This window comes from Prenolepis imparis, unplaced genomic scaffold (genome assembly GCF_030444845.1).
Source record: "Prenolepis imparis isolate NDT839.2.m4 unplaced genomic scaffold, iyPreImpa1.0 SCAF_6, whole genome shotgun sequence".
Classification (NCBI taxonomy): domain Eukaryota; kingdom Metazoa; phylum Arthropoda; class Insecta; order Hymenoptera; family Formicidae; genus Prenolepis; species Prenolepis imparis.
The window spans coordinates 6,576,731-6,595,711 of NW_028141164.1; the positions used below are offsets into that span (position 1 = coordinate 6,576,731).

At 33.1% G+C, this 18,981-nt stretch overlaps 2 protein-coding genes across 10 annotated transcripts in view; one reads left to right on the forward strand and one right to left on the reverse strand.

The window, feature by feature from the left end:
- The first annotated feature begins 994 nt into the window (after window positions 1-994).
- On the forward strand, window positions 995-3,046 carry Psf3 (DNA replication complex GINS protein PSF3). The gene is made up of 4 exons (XM_083039671.1): window positions 995-1,206; window positions 1,488-1,632; window positions 1,964-2,093; window positions 2,177-3,046. The coding sequence occupies exons 1-4, from the start codon at window positions 1,098-1,100 to the stop codon at window positions 2,402-2,404; spliced, it is 612 nt and encodes a 203-aa protein (XP_082895797.1). The 5' UTR covers window positions 995-1,097; the 3' UTR covers window positions 2,405-3,046.
- A 1,131-nt stretch (window positions 3,047-4,177) lies between these two features.
- Window positions 4,178-18,981, reverse strand: part of Hnf4 (Hepatocyte nuclear factor 4) — a 36,353-nt gene continuing 21,549 nt past the window's right edge. For 5 of the 9 annotated variants that reach the window (XM_083039655.1, XM_083039656.1, XM_083039652.1 and 2 more), the window contains 7 exons: window positions 10,391-10,583; window positions 10,172-10,266; window positions 9,748-9,869; window positions 9,373-9,402; window positions 8,798-9,074; window positions 6,328-6,486; window positions 4,178-5,829 (listed from right to left, as the gene is read on the reverse strand). In XM_083039655.1, the coding sequence (XP_082895781.1) occupies window positions 5,360-5,829; window positions 6,328-6,486; window positions 8,798-9,074; window positions 9,373-9,402; window positions 9,748-9,869; window positions 10,172-10,266; window positions 10,391-10,583 (1,346 nt within the window). In that variant the 3' untranslated portion in view covers window positions 4,178-5,359. Of the gene's footprint in view, window positions 5,830-6,327; window positions 6,487-8,797; window positions 9,075-9,372; window positions 9,403-9,747; window positions 9,870-10,171; window positions 10,267-10,390; window positions 10,584-10,679; window positions 11,082-18,981 lie in introns of those variants that run through there. The other 4 variants (XM_083039660.1, XM_083039657.1, XM_083039659.1 and 1 more) reach the window with 4 other exon arrangements.

Here is an 18,981-nt window from a genome sequence, read left to right on the forward strand (position 1 = left end):
TTTATCATATTAAAAAATTTGTACGCTGGTGTCTGCATGGTACCAAAAGATTCTGTAATCAATGTACTAATCAAATGTATAATCGATGAATTTTTGGCTCGTCTTTAAATATTAGAAATCGATACTTTTTGCCGCTGAATCTATGCGACGCATCCTTAATTTATGTATAGCAAATGAAAAAGTTTGTACGCTGTTGTCTGCTTGGTACCAAAAGATTCTGTAATCAATGTACTATTTAAATGTACAATCGATGAATTTTTGGCTCGTCTTAAAATATTAGAAATTCATACTTTTTTGACGCGGACCCTGTGCGACGCATCCTTATTTTATGTTTATCGTATTAAAAAATTTGTACGCTGGTGTCTGCATGGTACCAAAAGATTCTGTAATCAATGTACTAATCAAATGTATAATCGATGAATTTTTGGCTCGTCTTTAAATATTAGAAATCGATACTTTTTGCCGCTGAATCTATGCGACGCATCCTTAATTTATGTATAGCAAATGAAAAAGTTTGTACGCTGTTGTCTGCTTGGTACCAAAAGATTTTGTAATCAATGTACTATTAAAATGTATAATCGATGAATTTTTGGCTCGTCTTTAAATATTAGAAATCGATACTTTTTTACCGCTGACCCTATGCGACGCATCCTTAATTTATGTATAGCAAATGAAAAAGTTTGTACGCTGTTGTCTGCTTGGTACCAAAAGATTCTGTAATCAATGTACTATTTAAATGTACAATCGATGAATTTTTGGCTCGTCTTAAAATATTAGAAATTCATACTTTTTTGACGCGGACCCTGTGCGACGCATCCTTATTTTATGTATATCGGGAATGTTACACCTGGTATTCTTACACCATGGCTTGAAACATTAACAGCGCTCTCTCGCGATAAATATTATGATTAGAATGCAAAAATCAAATGATAACAGGAAGAATGCAGTCGATAATGTTAGATTAGAGGTGGCAATTCTGATTTGTGAAATTTGTGTTGTGTCAGTACTGAAAATACATAAGCATGCAACAGGTGTAAATACGGTTGTTTATTTAAAATTATTTCAACTTGGACGAAATTTCCAAAGTTTTTTTAAAAATGGCGACATTATCCTACAGTTATATGCCCGATTATTTTTCCTTGACAGATATTTTGTGTACAGAGGAACGAATATCGTGTAAAATCGAGGTTAAGTTACCTCGCTTGGGTAGGTTTTTATTTATTGTCTGCTAAAATATAAAGAATAATTTATAAATCTTAATATTATAATATTGTAATAAAAAATAGAAGAAAAATTATTTTTTAAAAGAAAGAAATTTCTGCATTATACAATTATTCATTGATCTTTTAAATTTTAATTACACAAAGTTTTTAAGTAAGAATAGCAACTTACTATGACTAATTCTTATTCGTTAATTATTAATCTTTATATTATTTTTTTTATTTACAGAAGATTTGCATATTATTAATATTATCTCACACTCTTAGGTTTCCTGGATCTGTCCTCTGAATCTGAGGATTTAAAAATTGGTACAAAGTTAGAGCTTCCACTGTGGCTGGCACAACCGCTGAATATAGCAAGAGAATCAATAGTCAGTGTAGACATACCTAAAACATACAAAGAAGGCTACAGGTACATAGGAGTTTATAATCTGTTAATTTATATTTCTTAAGCTTTATCATTCTATGAAGTTTTATTAAGTTCAAATTTTCTCTTTGCCTATTCACATTTATATGCGATTTTATCTTTCTGCTATCATCAAGTAAACCTATCTTTAATCTTAGCAGTAAACTATTAAGTGTAGAGTTGAGAACAAAATCTTTTATCCAATACATTTTTATTCAAATTAATCTAAATTACAATCTGTAAAAATTTAAAAAATATGCATATAGCAGAATTATAATTTTTAAAAAGATTAACTAATAAAAGAAACTTTATAATAACTTGTTTCTTCTATCTACAGGGAAATTCTATTAGCGGACGCATGTACCGTTGTATTAAATAAATGGAATCCATATTATTATGAACTAGGAATGTACTTAAGAAAATTCAATAATCGTGATTGTGAAATGATAATTGATAGTTTGTTATTGGTAAGTAATCTCATATTGATTTTAAATGAGATTAGTTAATTAATATATACATTGATTACTCAATTATGTGTTTTATTTTCTAGACTTTCAGATCACGGTTTAGATTAGTTATGGACTGGGCGCAAAATCCTGTTTCCGACCCTACGCTTAATAGTTTACTGCCAAGATTAGAGAGAGACTTATTTCTTACAGGTAGGAAAGCTAAGTTGCAATTAAATGAATGGTTAAGGAAAGGTTCTAGCGTTATCGAAACTTCGCAGAGTGCAGTAAATCTTAAGAAACGTAAACGAACAGATTATGAACTTGATTAAAATTGCACAAAATTTGTAATAGAATAATATTAAAGTCTAATAATTTATAATATTTGAGCAACGTGTAACGCAACATTTTATACAGATGATTATTGCACAATGTGAGAATAAGACATTTATATTTATATTATAATATTAAATAAAATTTATTATCTTATATGATGAAACTACATATCCCTTTATATAAGAATATCTATACGAGTTCTATTTATTAAATAACAAATAATAAATTTTATTTACACATCTTGGAATCAGTCGACGTTCGAACTGTTAACAATGTATAAAAAAAATCGTGCAACAAAAGGTGGTAATATCTATTTCACAACCCACGACTAACAATTGTTAAAATATATCTTAGCAGATATATACAATAAAACACTAATATGTTACACTTCTCAAATGGAATATCATTTCATTGTTAACCATAATAATTGTTTCTTCTGTTACACTACTATATATCTTATATCCTAAACGTTAATGTTACTTAAACTTTTTTTCGTATAAAAATAGAAAATATATTCGCCGGACTTATTACAGTAAAATATATGACTTATATTGTAAAACATATGTCTTTATATAGTACTATGCATATTGTTGAAACTTTATATATAAAAATGTAATGTGCGAGACACAGAATATATGTCATGAAGAATTATTCGAAATTTAATTATGCAAATATGACATTTAATTATTGTCGTTATGAAAAGAATCAAATTATAATCAAATTTAAAGAGAAGAAAAAAAAACATTAAAGTCATATAAATTGCAGTGTTCTGACGATTTGTATATTACAGATTTAGCTGTAGATTTTAAATTATCTGACCTATATGTTATATTTAAGTTTTTTCAAATTAAGATTCAATATTTGATTAGAGATGTTGAATGTTTTCAGAATGAAGAAAATTCGTTATTTTATCTCCAGTCATATTTGCACAAAATTATAATAAAAATTAAAGATTATTTTCGATTACTATGATTAGCACAAATCCGTATGATCACTGAGTAACATATAAAATAGATTGGAAATCGCGATACAACTGAATTTCTTGTACAAAAATTAATAAAAAATGTAGAATAAATTTTTTTTATACGAAAAATTTATTTTCGAAAAAATTAACTTCAAATATCCATGACTGTAATTTACATAAATATAAAAGTGCAACATTTAATTTTAGTTAAATAATTTAATTTAACAATAATAAAACAATTTAATTTATTGATGAAAAATTATATGTAAAATATCAAAACTTTTTTTTAAATTTCTTAATAGAGAATGTTATGTCTGTTTATACTATTATACAATATATCAGATTTACTTGTATATGAGAAATTACTTCTATTTCGATGTATCTTGCGATTCTTCCGATCTTTATATTACATTATATTATGATTTTCATATTCATTACTTTTCTATCATTAACATTACTGTTTTTACCTGATTACTATATTATTGCTTTTTATCCGGCCATAATATATGTCAATGTAGACACTTTGCTAAAACCTAACACCACAATAAAGTGCACTAGCCATCTCGATCAGGCACAATTGCTGTACCGGCTTACTGACAGTTTGATGTATGCACATGCAAAACGGCTAATGCGCGTGCCCTTTCTTATCACTATGCTACTAACGATAAATTGCATTGCAATGGCGCATTTTTTCATTTTGCAGGGAATTCACGCTAAACGACTACATTTAGTGCGTATCCCGTCAGTTATTTTAGGAATATTTACATTACTGCTTATTATAACATCGGTACAGCTATATTTGGAATGTTTTATATATATATATATATACATATATATATATATATATATATTATAACGTTATTGCTCGTGCTATTTACACTATTACATCACGAATTAGAATAACATTATTTCCATTCGCAGATTGAGCAGAAGAGTAAAAAATTTCTCGTAACATTGATGCAGATTATCTCTGCTTATTTAATTCGACATACTTGTAAACATATGTTCCTGTACAAATAATATCGGATATAGTTTTACTTTTTATTTCATTTCAAATTAGAAAGTAAAATTGGTATTATTTCACTTAATTTGGATTCTGACATCTCGTAAGACACATATACAAAATCGATTTCTATGTATAATTCGTGACGATAAAAATGTGACATTCAATTATGGATAAGGCTTTTTTTGGTACACATTTTAACAGGAAAAATTGAAAATTACAAAATTATATTAATTTCAAGTCTTATTTTTAATTTAATTATTGCTAATTATTGTTGTCATAATTGCATCATTTATTATATTAGATACATGTTTCGTTCGGTTCGCCTTTTGGCCCTACTCCGTATTTCGAAAATAGCACGAACACTGTCGCAACAGTATGTACTAATGGTGGCAAGATACGATCTTATCACATTTATGTCGGCGATCAATCGTTATTTGTATAGGGGCGAGATTTATTTCGAATCGCGATTGTCGGTAAACTGATCAATTGCCCATCAAAAAAATATATACAACATGTTGCGTTGTCAATTTGTAATTGTATAAATCAGGCTTTGGACATTTAAGTGGCACGATGGTAAAATTTTTTCATCGAATACGGCAATCCCATACAGTATGCAACAAAGAAATGTATTAATTCCGTAATGCATTAATCTTTTTTTTTTTTTGCGTCAACGCGAAATCAACTAATTCTCGTCTCAATTGTTTGGCAAATGACGTATGTATCTTACTGTTTGATATACCGTATTTGATGAGAAATCCTGCTCCTGAAATTCGTTTACTTCGCGCATTGCAACGTGTCAGATTCAGCTTTATTTCTCTCACGCGTTGCAATATATTAATATATATATTTTTGTAATATCATCGATAATTCGATGTTATGATAACATAATATATGCTATTTAGAACTTTATTACTTGAGCAATTGTTTGAGCAGAACATAATTGGCTAGTTAGCAGCAAGTTCAGCTCTATGGCCAATCTAGTCAGAAGCTTGTCTCGGGCTCGAGACTTGGTTCCTGTTTGAAGAACCTGAAGTCCTGGTTCGGCGCCAAATCCCTCAGGATCATGACGGGCATTTGATCGGTCTGCGGACTGAGGTTACCGGTATTGGCCGGCGTCAAGGGACTGGTAGGACTCTCGTTGCTGCTCATGTAACTGCCCGGCGCGGTATTCGAGATCGGTATGGACGTCATGGTGTCATTTACCTCCGATGTAGTGCCGAAGAATATCTCTTGAAGCAGATTGTCGATATGCGCCATCCCGAATAGCTTGACGAATTGTATCTGCTCGATCATCTGCCACGAGATAGACTGCAGAGCCGGTAACAGCAGCAGAATATCGCCAAAGTGTCCTGTGAGATGACAGCGATAATCGCTGATATAATTCTCAAGTTTTATCTGGATGTTTTTGCGCAGAGTCCTGATCGTCTCCGAGTTGCTTAAACCTTTCGCGTCTGCAAAGAGAAAAAAGAGTAATAAATAACGACGATATCTTCAACGTGGTTTTCCAATTCCATAATAATCATTCGAGATGCAAATTGCGTTAATTGTTAATAAATTAATTGAATGAAGAAAGATATACGATGCGATATTAAATTAATGAAATGGAATTATCACAAATCTTGACGCGAGACGGACACGAATTGGGACACGCAATTTTTAACGTCTTATCGCTGATACTTATAAATAACCGATGATTTGCGTTGTTTATGAAAGCTTGGCGAAGTCGCGAGGCGTGATTGCCTCAACGAGATAGAATTGATCGAGAGGATTATTGCGAGCGAATCGCATTCGATCTATATTAACGGAATGCATTTACGTCTATTGCATGCAACGGCAATCCTTTTCTATTCTTTTCTATGCTATCGCATTCGGACAACTTTGCATGCAAATCGCGATTTTATTATTGTCGCGACGTAAGTCTTTCGGCTTTTAAATAGAGATATACTTACTCGGATCAAAGAACACGATTGCTTTGAGACAAGCAAACTCCGTATCGTCGATCTTGATTTTCTTCAACGGTTCTACCAGTTCGTCCATCACTCTAACGCCAACCTTGCTGATATCTAAGTCCTGCTGATTGTTTCCTTCTGTGAATTGCAACGATATTACTGATAGACGGCGGTTATACCATTCGTATTTTTTCGTGATTGTAGAAACTGAGTCCGGTGAAAAACAAAAACATTTTGCAAACCAAATAATATCGGCATTCACTTCTCTCACTTCTCTCCGGCATGCATTTTAGAATAGCACACAACATAAATTCCGGACTCAGTCAACTACCTAAGCCCCAAAGACGTGCACACACACAAACGAAACATTCAGTTACTAATTGCAAATTTACCAACGTATTGCGATATATTATTTATATAAACATAATATTTCTGACACATATTTGAATTCATCGATATTTTTCGAAGCAAAATTACAAAAGTTTCTCGTAACTGAATGAATCGTTTTGTTGTGTGATCCTCAAATTCTTCTATTAGTAAAGTTAATCACAAAAAGATAACATTCTGCCGCAAAATGTTCTACGTAATTAACTTATGTGACAAGACGGGTGACGTGACAAAGCGTTTTTTTTTTATTTGTCATATAATGCATTAGTATAATACAATTTGCTGACGCTTTCTTCATAACAATAAAGTAGTAAATTTAAAAAAATTATAATTAGAGATCCACCTATCTTGTCGCAAAGTTATCCAATTTACCGAAAATTAAATTAATACACATCACATATACATATACACACACTTGTTAATAATTAAAATTGACAAATGAACATATGTTTGCATTGAGAGAAAAAAAAAGAAAGAGAGAGAGAGAGAGATGCAAGTACTCGAATAAAATTAATTCTAAAACACTTCTTGAACACTTTTATGCATTCTTGATTTAAAATAAAAATTCGTAAAATAATTAAAAAGAACTAAATAATCAATTTTATAAATATAAAACTTGCATGGATATATATATACAAGCATATACATTCAAATATCAATTATAATATGTAATCAAGATATTAAATATAATAAATTATATTATAATTCGCGGAAGGGACATTTCCTTAAGAAAGGAAATAAAAAAAGAATTTTAAAATTTACATGCAAGAAGTTTTACGTCTCACCAGATAAATCCGATATGCGAGGGAAGACCTATGTGTTTGTGTTGATAAAATGGTAAAATATTATAAAATCGTTTTGAACGCGTATTTTACATACACATACATATATAGTGAAAAGAAAAAATATTCAACGAAAATAATCAATGGTTCTCGCGCAAACAATTTTTGCATGTTCAAAAAAAATACTCGTAAACTCATCGCTTAAGATAAAACGCGGTTACGATTTTTACAAAATTACAACGAAACGCGATAACGAGATATACATAGAGGAAGCGTCCAGTAAGCAGCTATTTAGCGACGAACAAGCGCGGTATCCGCACATGTGGACGACGAAATTACGTAAGCAAAAAGGTGAAGGCCGTCGAATCGGCTATTTAGAGGCTCTCTTTCACGTGTACATACGCTCGAATCTTGAAAAAAAAAGATGCTGATACAGGCCGCATCGCAAAAGACATATCGCTTCAATATCGACCGATTTTGTCGACGCGAGACAGTCGAGATATCTTGGTTCGTTCGATAAGACGCCACTTGTGCTGATATCCGTACTCTATGGAATGTTCCACATATTTTAAATGCAATTTATACTTGGAAATATTGGCTCTTTAGATTACGATTTGTATTCACAAGAAAAAAAATAATTGTGCATGAGCTGTTATTTCCCAGGCGATTCTCTCTTCGCGAATATTTCGTACTTTTAATTTTAATATTGTTATTATTATTTTATTTATTTTATTATTATTCTTTTGTACGTTTATTGTAACTATTTTTTGAATACCGCATACATAAATAGCATCTTACGCGTCTGAACCGCAATGAAATGAGACTTTTGCGCAACGTGCGCGAGAAGAAAACTGGTCAGGGTTTACCTAACATTCGCCTCGCATACGTGTCCGAAAAGGAGATCCTAGTCCCAGAGAACTTTCAAACGTAATCCACACACGTTCCCACACAATGAGATCTAATGTCGTTATTTAGTAAAGCCGAAACGCACAACGTAGATAAGTGTTATGAATAAGAGTGATCGGAGCAAGTCGGAGCCAAACACGGAGTTATGAATCATAATGATAAGCATAGCCTTCAATACAATATGAATCTCGAAAAGAAAGACAGACGTCCGAAGATGTTGAAAGACATCTCGTTAATTAACGTTCGACAAGTTCTTTCTCTCAAATCGTATGAGACATATCTTTCTATATTTTTTTAGAATTCTGTGTTTAACCATTTGCTTCGCTCAAGAAAAGAGGAAAGAAGAAATCAAGAAGCAACAAGTGCGACCGCGATAATCCACCGATTCTACATACCAGGATAGTTTCTCATGATGATGCAATCGTTGCCGAGCAATAGCACGTCCGTCAATTTATGTATCTGGCTGCGTCTCGCCACCCCTAGCAGCAGATGCTCGCCTGCATGGGCTCTCAACAACGCGACTTTGTCGTCCAGCGGTAGCGTCTCAAATTCCTTGATGCACTTGGCCCACTCGATCAGGATCAGCAATTGCTCCTTCATACTGTCGCACACGTCGTTTAAGCCAGCTATCCGCTTCGTGCTAGGATCGACGTCTTCTTTCGGATTGCCCAGCTGTTAATCATACAGACTCATCGTGACATTGCGGTTGTTAAAGGAAATAAAATATACATACGTCACGAAGAGCTAATACGCAGAAATATTATACGTTAAGATAAAGAATTTTTTTATATATTATCTAATAAAAAGGAAATATAAAATATTATATTATGATGTGAAATACTCGCGGACGTAAATTGAAGCAAGTATAAAGGAGATTAATGCCGGTGTAGTGATCAATGCATAGAATATAGAGCTCGGAATACTGATTCTTTTTTTTATACTGAATACATAATGAGTTTAAATAGCTAACCTTGGATTGGAGCGCGATATAAAGACTAATCTGAAAACAAGAATTTAAATCACGCGTTAATTTTCCTACGAATGTCTAACATTAAATTGCAACATATATATAATTAATGTGACGTGAGATCGCTTTACGATTGCTGTATGAAGTGTAACATGTAAGTGATTTGACCATTATCGAATTTAAGAAGAGAATTCGCAAGGGCTTCCTTCTAGCGGATGATGGCACGAATTGCTAAACTCTCAGATATATCGAGGGAAATAAAAAGCCGCGACAATTAAATCGGCGATCATGTCGGTACCTGATTCTTAGCGCACGCATTAACGAGACGCGGATTGCAATTATAAATATTCAATTCGGCCGAGGTTAAGCCTCACTGACCTCAAGCATTCCGATATGCCTCGCAGCCATCAGTAAGTCTTCCATCGACGGGCCGCTGTTTTCCGTCTGATTCTCGTTGCTCGGTGGTCGATTGTTTATGCGGTCTCTCTCATTTTGTACGGCTACGAAAATTAATATGCTTAAATTAATATCGATATATAGTTCTACGCATATTTCCAAATGTAAATGAAGACAAACACGCGTAGAAACGAACATCGCAAAAACAAAATCTTTTAAAGTAAAAAAAAAAAGAAAAAAAATAAGATCAATTGAGTATTGCGATTTTAACCGCGATATATAATATATCAAATATATATATTTCATTATTTTCTAATTAGGATTAAAATAAGAGTCTATTTTTGCAGGCAAGTATATTTATCGTATGTAAGATACGTGCGTGAGATAGAATCGGGCGGAAACTCACCCTCCTTCTTCATACCGGCTCTGAAGCATTTGCGCAATCGACAGTATCTACACTGGTTCCGTTTGTCCTTGTCGATCTGACATTTTCTCACAAGTCTGTAAGATACAATTAGTTTTCTTTTTTTTCAAGAGCCAGTTTTCTGATAAGATTCGCTGGTGTAAAAGAAAAAAAAAAAAAAATTTTTAAATACATTTGTCGTCGAGGGAATGACAAGTCTACCTGCACGTGTACTGATGATTTTTTCTGACGGACCGCCGGAAGAAGCCCTTGCAACCGTCGCAAGACGCAGCACCGTAGTGCTTTCCGGTCGCGCGATCTCCGCATATGGCACACGCAGCGTTGCCGACCGGAACCGGAGGTAGATTCAGAACGGGGCCGCCGACCGCCCCCGCGCCCATGCCCAAATCCGCATCTGCAACAAAAAAATAGAATGTCCCTTTTATGCAGATTCTCTCTTCGGCACTCTTTTCTGATCAGTCGCCGAGCGACTGCCTCGTCCTTCCTGTACCGAAGATACGCGGACGCCAGAAACCGGACAAGAAAATATCCCGATGCATCCTTTAAATGCACACTTCCTCTCGCGATTGGCTTTACGAAACACTGACTTCAAAAAAAAAAGAGAAAAAAGAAGACTAGCGGAGAAATAAATTAAATCTTACACATATCGTTAGATTATCGATTTACGTTTCCCGACGATAATATTATGCCACATCCGACGAGTGGTCGCGAATAATTCCAGATTTTAATAACATGGATATCAGCGTCGATACTGGGTCAGTAGGGGTTAAGTATGCAAATCGTCGCAGACCTTGAGAAATTGCTTACAACGATAACATAATGTGAGTGATAAACCGCATTGCGACGTTCAACTAATTCGAAACTAAGATCGACTCGCTTAGCCCGCTTAATTATATGTGTTATTTATTTGTATGTAGCGAAATTTTTCACATTGTGAAAATTTTACACACTGTGAGCAGCAATTTACGATATCGAATTTTGATTAATCTGTGTTTAAGCCGTAATATCTAGCGATATCAGCATGATGGATCCAGCTGTAAAAAAAATGTATCTAACTAAGCATTAAGACACAAGTTTTTAATTTTATTATTGTTCGGGATATTCGTAAGAATATGTGAATATGTTTAAAAAATATGACTTATATTCATATAGCATTGTAAATAATTCTAATGCATATATTTTCTTATTATAAAAAATAAAAAATAATAATAAAACTTTAATTAGAGCGCACAGAGTTGCATTGCTATAATAAAATATTAAAAATCGACAAAAGCTTAGATCATGTGAGATATATGAACGGAAAAAAATATTTTCATGTACAGTCATTCTTGTAATTATAATCTTGTTAACTGTTACATGTGAAAATAGATTTTTATGAGACACAATTTTATAATATATCTTTCAATAATTTTTTATTATTATATTATATATACAGGGTGCCCGGTGGTTCGCGTTTCACCTGTCGTGGGCAGATTCCTGGGATCATTTGGAGACGATTTTTCCTCAGCGAAAATGTCGAGAGAGGTCATCATTTTTTGCATGTTCCCAATTTTTGTCATCATGTATTTTTGTAACTAAGCCTTAAATTAAAATTCTATTAAAGTAAACTCTATCTGAAATTAACTGAAGAATGTGATTTTGTTAATATTTTATTTCCACAAGGCTTAGTTTGTGAAAAACCCTTTATTTTCAATCGCTTATAACTCGAAAATTATTGGTGCCTCGACAGGTGAAACGCGAACCACCGGACACCCTGTATATATATAAATAGGATATATATATTTTATCTTTTAAAATTTATTTTTTATATAACACAAATATAAGTTAACACAATTTTACAAACAATTTTTCTTAAATTAAAGTCTTAATGATTCACCGCGTGGATGTTTTAATTCTTACTTTTAATTAACTCTCGTGCGTGCCTTCACGCAAAACCGGCTCGTAGTAGAACGAGATGCATATGTCGCACGAAAGACGTAGATCCGAGACCTTGGAATAATTTATAATTATAGTATATTAGAATTAATTGATACGTTATATCATTTTGCTTCGTCTTTTTTCTTCAACTGCGCGAACTCATATAGTCAGTTCCCTTTTCTTTATTTCAATTGCAAAGTATGTAGGCCGCAATTTATAATAGTGAGAAATATTTGCGTTGATAAATTGCACGAAAGAAAATTCCCGACGTATAAAAATCATCTGATAAAAAATGACAAATATCTTTTCTTCCTTCGATGGCTCCTAATCTCCGATCACCCATAAATGTAAATAAAAATCTTGAATATTGAGATGTTGAAAAAATGCAAGTTGGATAGTTCCTCGCAAAAAAAAACATTATCATTGTTGAATATGCCAAAGTTAGCAAGTTTCCGTGTGATCTTTTATTTATTTTTTTTTTAAGATATACTTGCGGATATGAAAATTATATATGTTAATAAATGATATAGAATATATCTTGCTTTTAAATATACATCACATCAAACATTACGTATGCTACAGCCAATGCCAATAAAGTTAAATGAGAAATAATTTTTATTATGTATATTTTATTTCTGTTTAGACATATATATAAAAAAATGTATTCACAACGCGATCATCATAACGCGAAAGCAAGGAAATTCCCGATCTTATCAGATCTAATCTTGAAAGAACATCAAAAAACAACAAAAAATATGATAAAGTTTATATCAATTCTTTGCTATCGCGTAAAAAAAATATGTGCCTCTGATCATATAATATATATATTCTTATAGTAAAGAAATATATATATTCTTATAGTAAAGAAAAGCTTAGTTCGTCTAAAAAAATATTGCAGAACAGAACAGAATAGCGCAGCACTATGCAAGAAAATGACGCCAGCAATCTTTAAATAACACAAAAGTGGCACACATATTTTGAGATTAGATTATAAAAGCATATTTTATGTGAGCATAGATTAACGAAATATTAGCCCGACAACACAATTAGAGATATAGTAATACGTCTAAGTGTATCAGTGTGAACTAAATTCTATATTCTAACAAAAGATCCTAGTAAACGAAATAAAGCTCCATATTTTAATATTTATCTCATACATAAAGATACATAAAATATTAAAGTCTTGTAAATATATATATATATATATGTGTGTATACGCGCGCGCATGTGTATTATTATTAAATTCGCATTTGTGTTTAAATTTTATTTTCAATTTACATATATTTACTGAAATTGATTACTTTATAGAAAATGAAAACTTTGAACTTATTTCTTACAAAAAATATGTATGTAGAATTTTTCTGTTATTTAAATCCTCAATTTTTCAAGTTATTATCGCGGAGCAAAACAAATTTTTTTCATTTATGATCTTTGATCACATAGAAAACACAGTAGTGCTTTCGAAATTTTATGCAACGATTATTTGTTGACTTATCGAGTACATTTATATATCCAAAAAAAAATTGCAGTTGCACTTGTTGCATATACATATGTATATACATAATAGGAACAATTTGTTTTACGGCTTGATTATTTGTGAAGAAATAGAATACAGAAAAAATGCTAAACATATGTATACATATATTGTATTAGCTTGCTTCATGAATGATTTTTTGCCTCACTTTATAATATCGAGTCATCTCTATCGTTTTTTTCTCATTCGAAGAAGCCTTAATCATCTAGCGGCGTTCAATTCACTTTTAATACTGAAAATCATTTTTATTCTCTCTCTTATTATCATATTATTCTCGTCATTGAAAAGTCACCGGAAAGATGATAGAATACTTTTTAAAAGAAAAATGAATTCACTGAGTGGACGATTCCAAAGCAAAGTATATGAAGCGAAATAATAATGTATATACGCGATACGACACGTTTTACTCGAATAATTGACAAACACATGGCAATATATATATTCCATTTTTTTTCCGAACATAATAACTTGCATTCACATTAAATATTTCAATCATTATAATTCTTTTTTTAAATATATTATGTTGATGTTTGAGATGATTTGATCTTTATAGCAAAGAAATAAGCCAGGCAAGACAGCCAGATTTTATTGTTTCCGGTTTATACTATTAAATAATATATCCGGTTTATACTATTAAATATTTATACTATAAAATAATATACTATTAAATAATTCTTTTGCTTTTGTTTTTGCTTTAAATAATTATCCATATTAGATCATTATCCATATTTTAAATAATTCAAAAATGACGGACAATTTTTTATTCAATATTAAATTAAAATTTATAAGACGATTTTTTATTTCGTACTTATAGTCAACTTCTGATTAAAAAAGAGAATTAACGAGACTCCATATATGGAAGTAAAAAAATATTCAAGATCGTTGTATTATGTAACTGTTAATTTTTCTCAATGGCAATCTTGCACGAAATATTTCACGTGCTCGGCGGTATTCACATTCATACTCGCTCAGCAGAAAATCGCATAATCGCATTGTAACAATGGCGCTTCCCGAAATAGCTGTCAGTGGAATAATTACGCGTCTGTGCGCTTCCACGACCTTGGCATTAGAGAAGAAAATAGGAAGCGTATCGGATCGACTAATCAGCTTGACTAATGATCGACACCCTTCCTCCCCCCGTCATCAGTCGCGAAACGTCGCGGCATTCTGGACTTTGGAATGACAACAATGATACTGCATACTGGTGTAGTGGTATTCTTGATCCGGGTTCACAATCTGTCAAGCCGCTATGTATTATCACACGCGCGTTGCAGTCCAGACAGAACCTACCACAATATGAGCCAAAGTCTAACGCTTCTTGACCCGCTTTGCTAGCACGCGCGCATTCGCATGTTATATATACATACATACATACGCATGCACGCGTGGTCCCGGCGGTCCCGCAATCGCGATACACCTCTCGCGATAAATGGTCCCGCCCGATAAAACGTATGTCATATGTGACTCGTATGTCGAGTCTATATGTAACCGCATCTGCAGGGGGATGTAGATTTCGCTTGATGATTCATATATATGCTGGTCTTTCGATATTTAGAGCTAGGATTAATCGGGAAACTGACCTTGTTTCTCGAAAAGAGTCTCTGATAAAGACGTTTGCAGGCAAAGAGAATCGAGTTTATAAGCTCCATCATGGATACGACTTCACGCCTGTGAAAGTGAATCTCGTGAAACGGAAGCTAGCACAAGACAGCAACGCATAACGAGGACAAACGCGTTGCAATGGAAAAAAAGAAAAATTGGACGAAGGAAATGATTATCGCGTCGTACAGAAAAATGCGATGCCTATAGTGAATTCGCGTCAGTCGTGTTACGTGTACGCGGTTTTCTGTATCATTTTACGTCAGCAGAACCGTTGATGGAACTCTGCGGTTGATACGAAAATCTTGAACTACTTCAAATATCTTCTGCTATTTCGAATAACTTCAGAAATTTCTACGTATAAATTCGAAAAATTATATAATATCTGTAAAATCTTATTCACCCTCTCAATTCGAACCTCCATCCCCAGTACGACTCTACGATAATATCCTTTTAATTTTTTTATTTTTTATCTCGATTCGTCCTCGCAACATAATATATCTCAAAATGTGAGCGTCTCGAAAAAGCGAGAATTTTGCATTAAGTTGCGAGTGAAATTTATGAACGTACGATATTTACTGAGGGAGCCAAAACCCAGTTAAGTTGCAACTATATCTTTCTTCTGACTACCAAAAGTATTACAAACTCGCGCATATACATGAATATGAATCGCTCCTGACTTTTTTTTTTATTGTGTGCGATTAACCGATAAAACATAAAATATACACACGTGTATATTTGAACGTGTGTGACAGATACGCGTTTGCACACCTGCCTACCTATCTCGCATTTGAATATGATGCAGAGGATCTCTGGAGCTTCATTGTTCCAACAAAAAACATTTGCGCATATGCGATCATCCTTGTCCATTTTTTCTCATCGCGTATTATTTCCGAAGACACTAGAGCTACGCACTCGTCGTTCCTTGTAGAAATACGCATGTAATATTCGCGCAAATCGACGGTCACCGAGTCCACAATCGCGTATATTCCGTGATATATGTATTATTTGTTTACGCTAGGAATGCGTTAAGTCAAGAATGACTATGAGAAAAGAGGCTATTTCGAGAGATGAATATATTTCGGGTTTGTAGCAATTTGTAGAAGTTTTTAATATCAAGAAAGAAAAAGGTATTTCTTTTTATAAGACATTATCTTCTTTTATCTCGTTGAAAAATTTTGCATTTTTAATTTAACCAGATATTAATTCGCACGGAAATCTTATTTTGTCTCGCGAATCTTCGTAACAATGTCGATGCCGTTTGCGTCAATCACAGAAATGTCCTGTCATCATTTTTCTAAGAACTGCAGTCGAAGGTAACTTTGCATCGCGCAAAGCTAATGTTATTTGCTTAACAATCGCTCGAACAATTTTGTACATACATGCTGAGAAACACTGCATGAAACAACGGAGAGGTTTCGTCAACATTTCTATTTCGCGCGCAGATAAAATTATGTAAAAAAGAAAGATAACCGATTTTTACTATCTTTAATTCTAATTTCTTTAAAAGAATATTATGTGAATAGAAAAATTCAGTTGATTTTATGTAAAATACAAAATTCCAATGGATATATTTAACACATGTTCCATATTAAAAATTTAAGTCGAAAAATCATAGGTAGGGTAAAAAAATTTTGTTTTGATGAGTATATTCGTCGTGAAATTAAAATTTTGTTGGTAATTAAAAGATGTCGCGCACAAGATAAGACTCTTTCGCTAGACTAAAATTAATTCCAAAGATAATCACGGTTAATAACGCGTTGTTCAGTAGCTAATGAACCGCCTTGAATAGACGTTACGCCACGTCAGGCAAAATTCGTAATGCCTCGAATATTTTCACCTTACGCGACACACGCATAAATGGAAAATGTAGCGATATCGCGAGCCTTTTTTGTGCTTTATGAAAAACAAAGTTTGCAGCTGCTTAATTCCTTTTTATTCCTTTCCGGTTACGTCGCTGGTAATAAAAATTCTCGAAAAAGATCTAAAAGTATGTACGCGTAATTTTTCCTCGTTTCCAGGCAGAAGGCAATCATTTTAAGCGCGCTGTGGTTACGATACATATATAATTAGTTTGTTAAGACCCTCTTTTTCTCCCAATCTCTGCACGTTGCTTTCACTCGCGGCCATCACTTTCGCTACATTTATCGAGAACGCTATTAATGACAGCGTAAATCAACGTTTCTCATTAAAATAGCAACGAAATCTGGAAATTTTCCTGCATAATCTCGCGGACGGCTTCGCGCAAGTGTTAAAAAGTGCCTCGACTCATAATACGCTTGACTCTTGCCATTTTAATACGTTTTGTGTAACATGGAATTAAAGTCTTTCGCTACTCTGGAGAGAAAGAGAGGCAAATTACTCCTTTTTTTTTTTCTTTTTTTTTCATAGGCCTTATTTCTCGACATAATATATCCTATGAATATTTTTATGTCTAGTATGTCAAATGTATTTTTATAAGAATATCTTTTTCAAATTATTATTTTTCATCAGTGTTCACACTGAATAGAATCAGAAATATCGAATATCAGAATATGATTTTTAATTAAGCGCATAATATATTATTTGCACAATTATAACATCTCATTATCACATATCATTTAATATAAATTTCTTTAGATAAATATGTGCTGTCTCACAATATATATGTATATGAATGAAGAAAATCATATGAAAATAAATTTTTTTATCGCAGATAAACATGTTCTATGATAATTCTACAACTAATGAATTCAGCCAAAATTATTCTCGCGAGAAATATATTTTGTAATGCCACATGGAATATTACGGAATATGGCTATCCGGAGTGGAGGACCGCCTCTCTCTTGCTTCAGGTGTCCAATTGATCTCTACAAAGTTAATGTGCAGCGACGTACGATTGCGACACGCGGTAGCCGCGTCGCGTGCATGTCTTATTATATTACGTAATATTCTCTATCTCTTTCTCTCTTTCTCTTCCTCTCTCGACCAAGTAAACTAATGGATTCCAGTTTATATACACGTTATAGAAGGAGAAGGAAGCCGTTTCTCTATTTCTCTTTACCTCTCCGTATGGTGCTTCATATAAGTCGTTGTGTGCTCGCGCTACACGCTTGTCATAGTGACACCGCGAATCAATTTGCAGGTTATTAATTATTTATGCATGCTTCGCCGACGGAGTAATGCTTAAAAAGCAGCGGCGTGGTTTAAAGCCGTCGTCGAGGCTTTTTACTTTTGTGAGTTTTCAGCGACGCGCATAGATAGATGTATTGCGTTTGCCTAGGCTGTTAGCGCGATATTAGCATAGTCAAACAGCGACAAGGGAGAACATATTCAAAAGGAAAAAAAAAAAAAAATAAAAGAAAAAGAAGACGTAATTATTCTGGGGTCAATTTTAAAACGCCCGTCTTCCTGTTGACTGGCATTGAATCAGTTCGCAGTAGCCAAACAAGAAACAGAACGTTCGTCGAAACGTTATCGAGCGACGTTTCCTGTTTGTAGAGATGATTAAAATTTCCGAAATCACATAAATGTCGATTAATCATTAAAACTCCGTATGGACTGTGTGTTTGATTAATATATATAATCTTGCTAAACTGTATGAATCATTTCGGGTTCCAGGGAATTTTTATGATAATTTCGAATTACAAAGATATGAACCGCTGCAGTATCTTTTATTATAATAGCAGCTAGATTTACAGCTATATCAAAGTTAAGAATTTTATGATTGCATGAGACATGCAATATATCATTATCGAATGAA

Bases quoted from the DNA above. Each gene is read 5' to 3' on its own strand.
- Psf3 (XM_083039671.1), top strand. From the start codon at position 1,098: ATGGCGACATTATCCTACAGTTATATGCCCGATTATTTTTCCTTGACA. The intron at 1,633-1,963 runs GTACATAGGAGT...TTCTATCTACAG, and splicing joins ACATACAAAGAAGGCTACAG to GGAAATTCTATTAGCGGACG. The intron at 2,094-2,176 runs GTAAGTAATCTC...TTTATTTTCTAG, and splicing joins TAATTGATAGTTTGTTATTG to ACTTTCAGATCACGGTTTAG.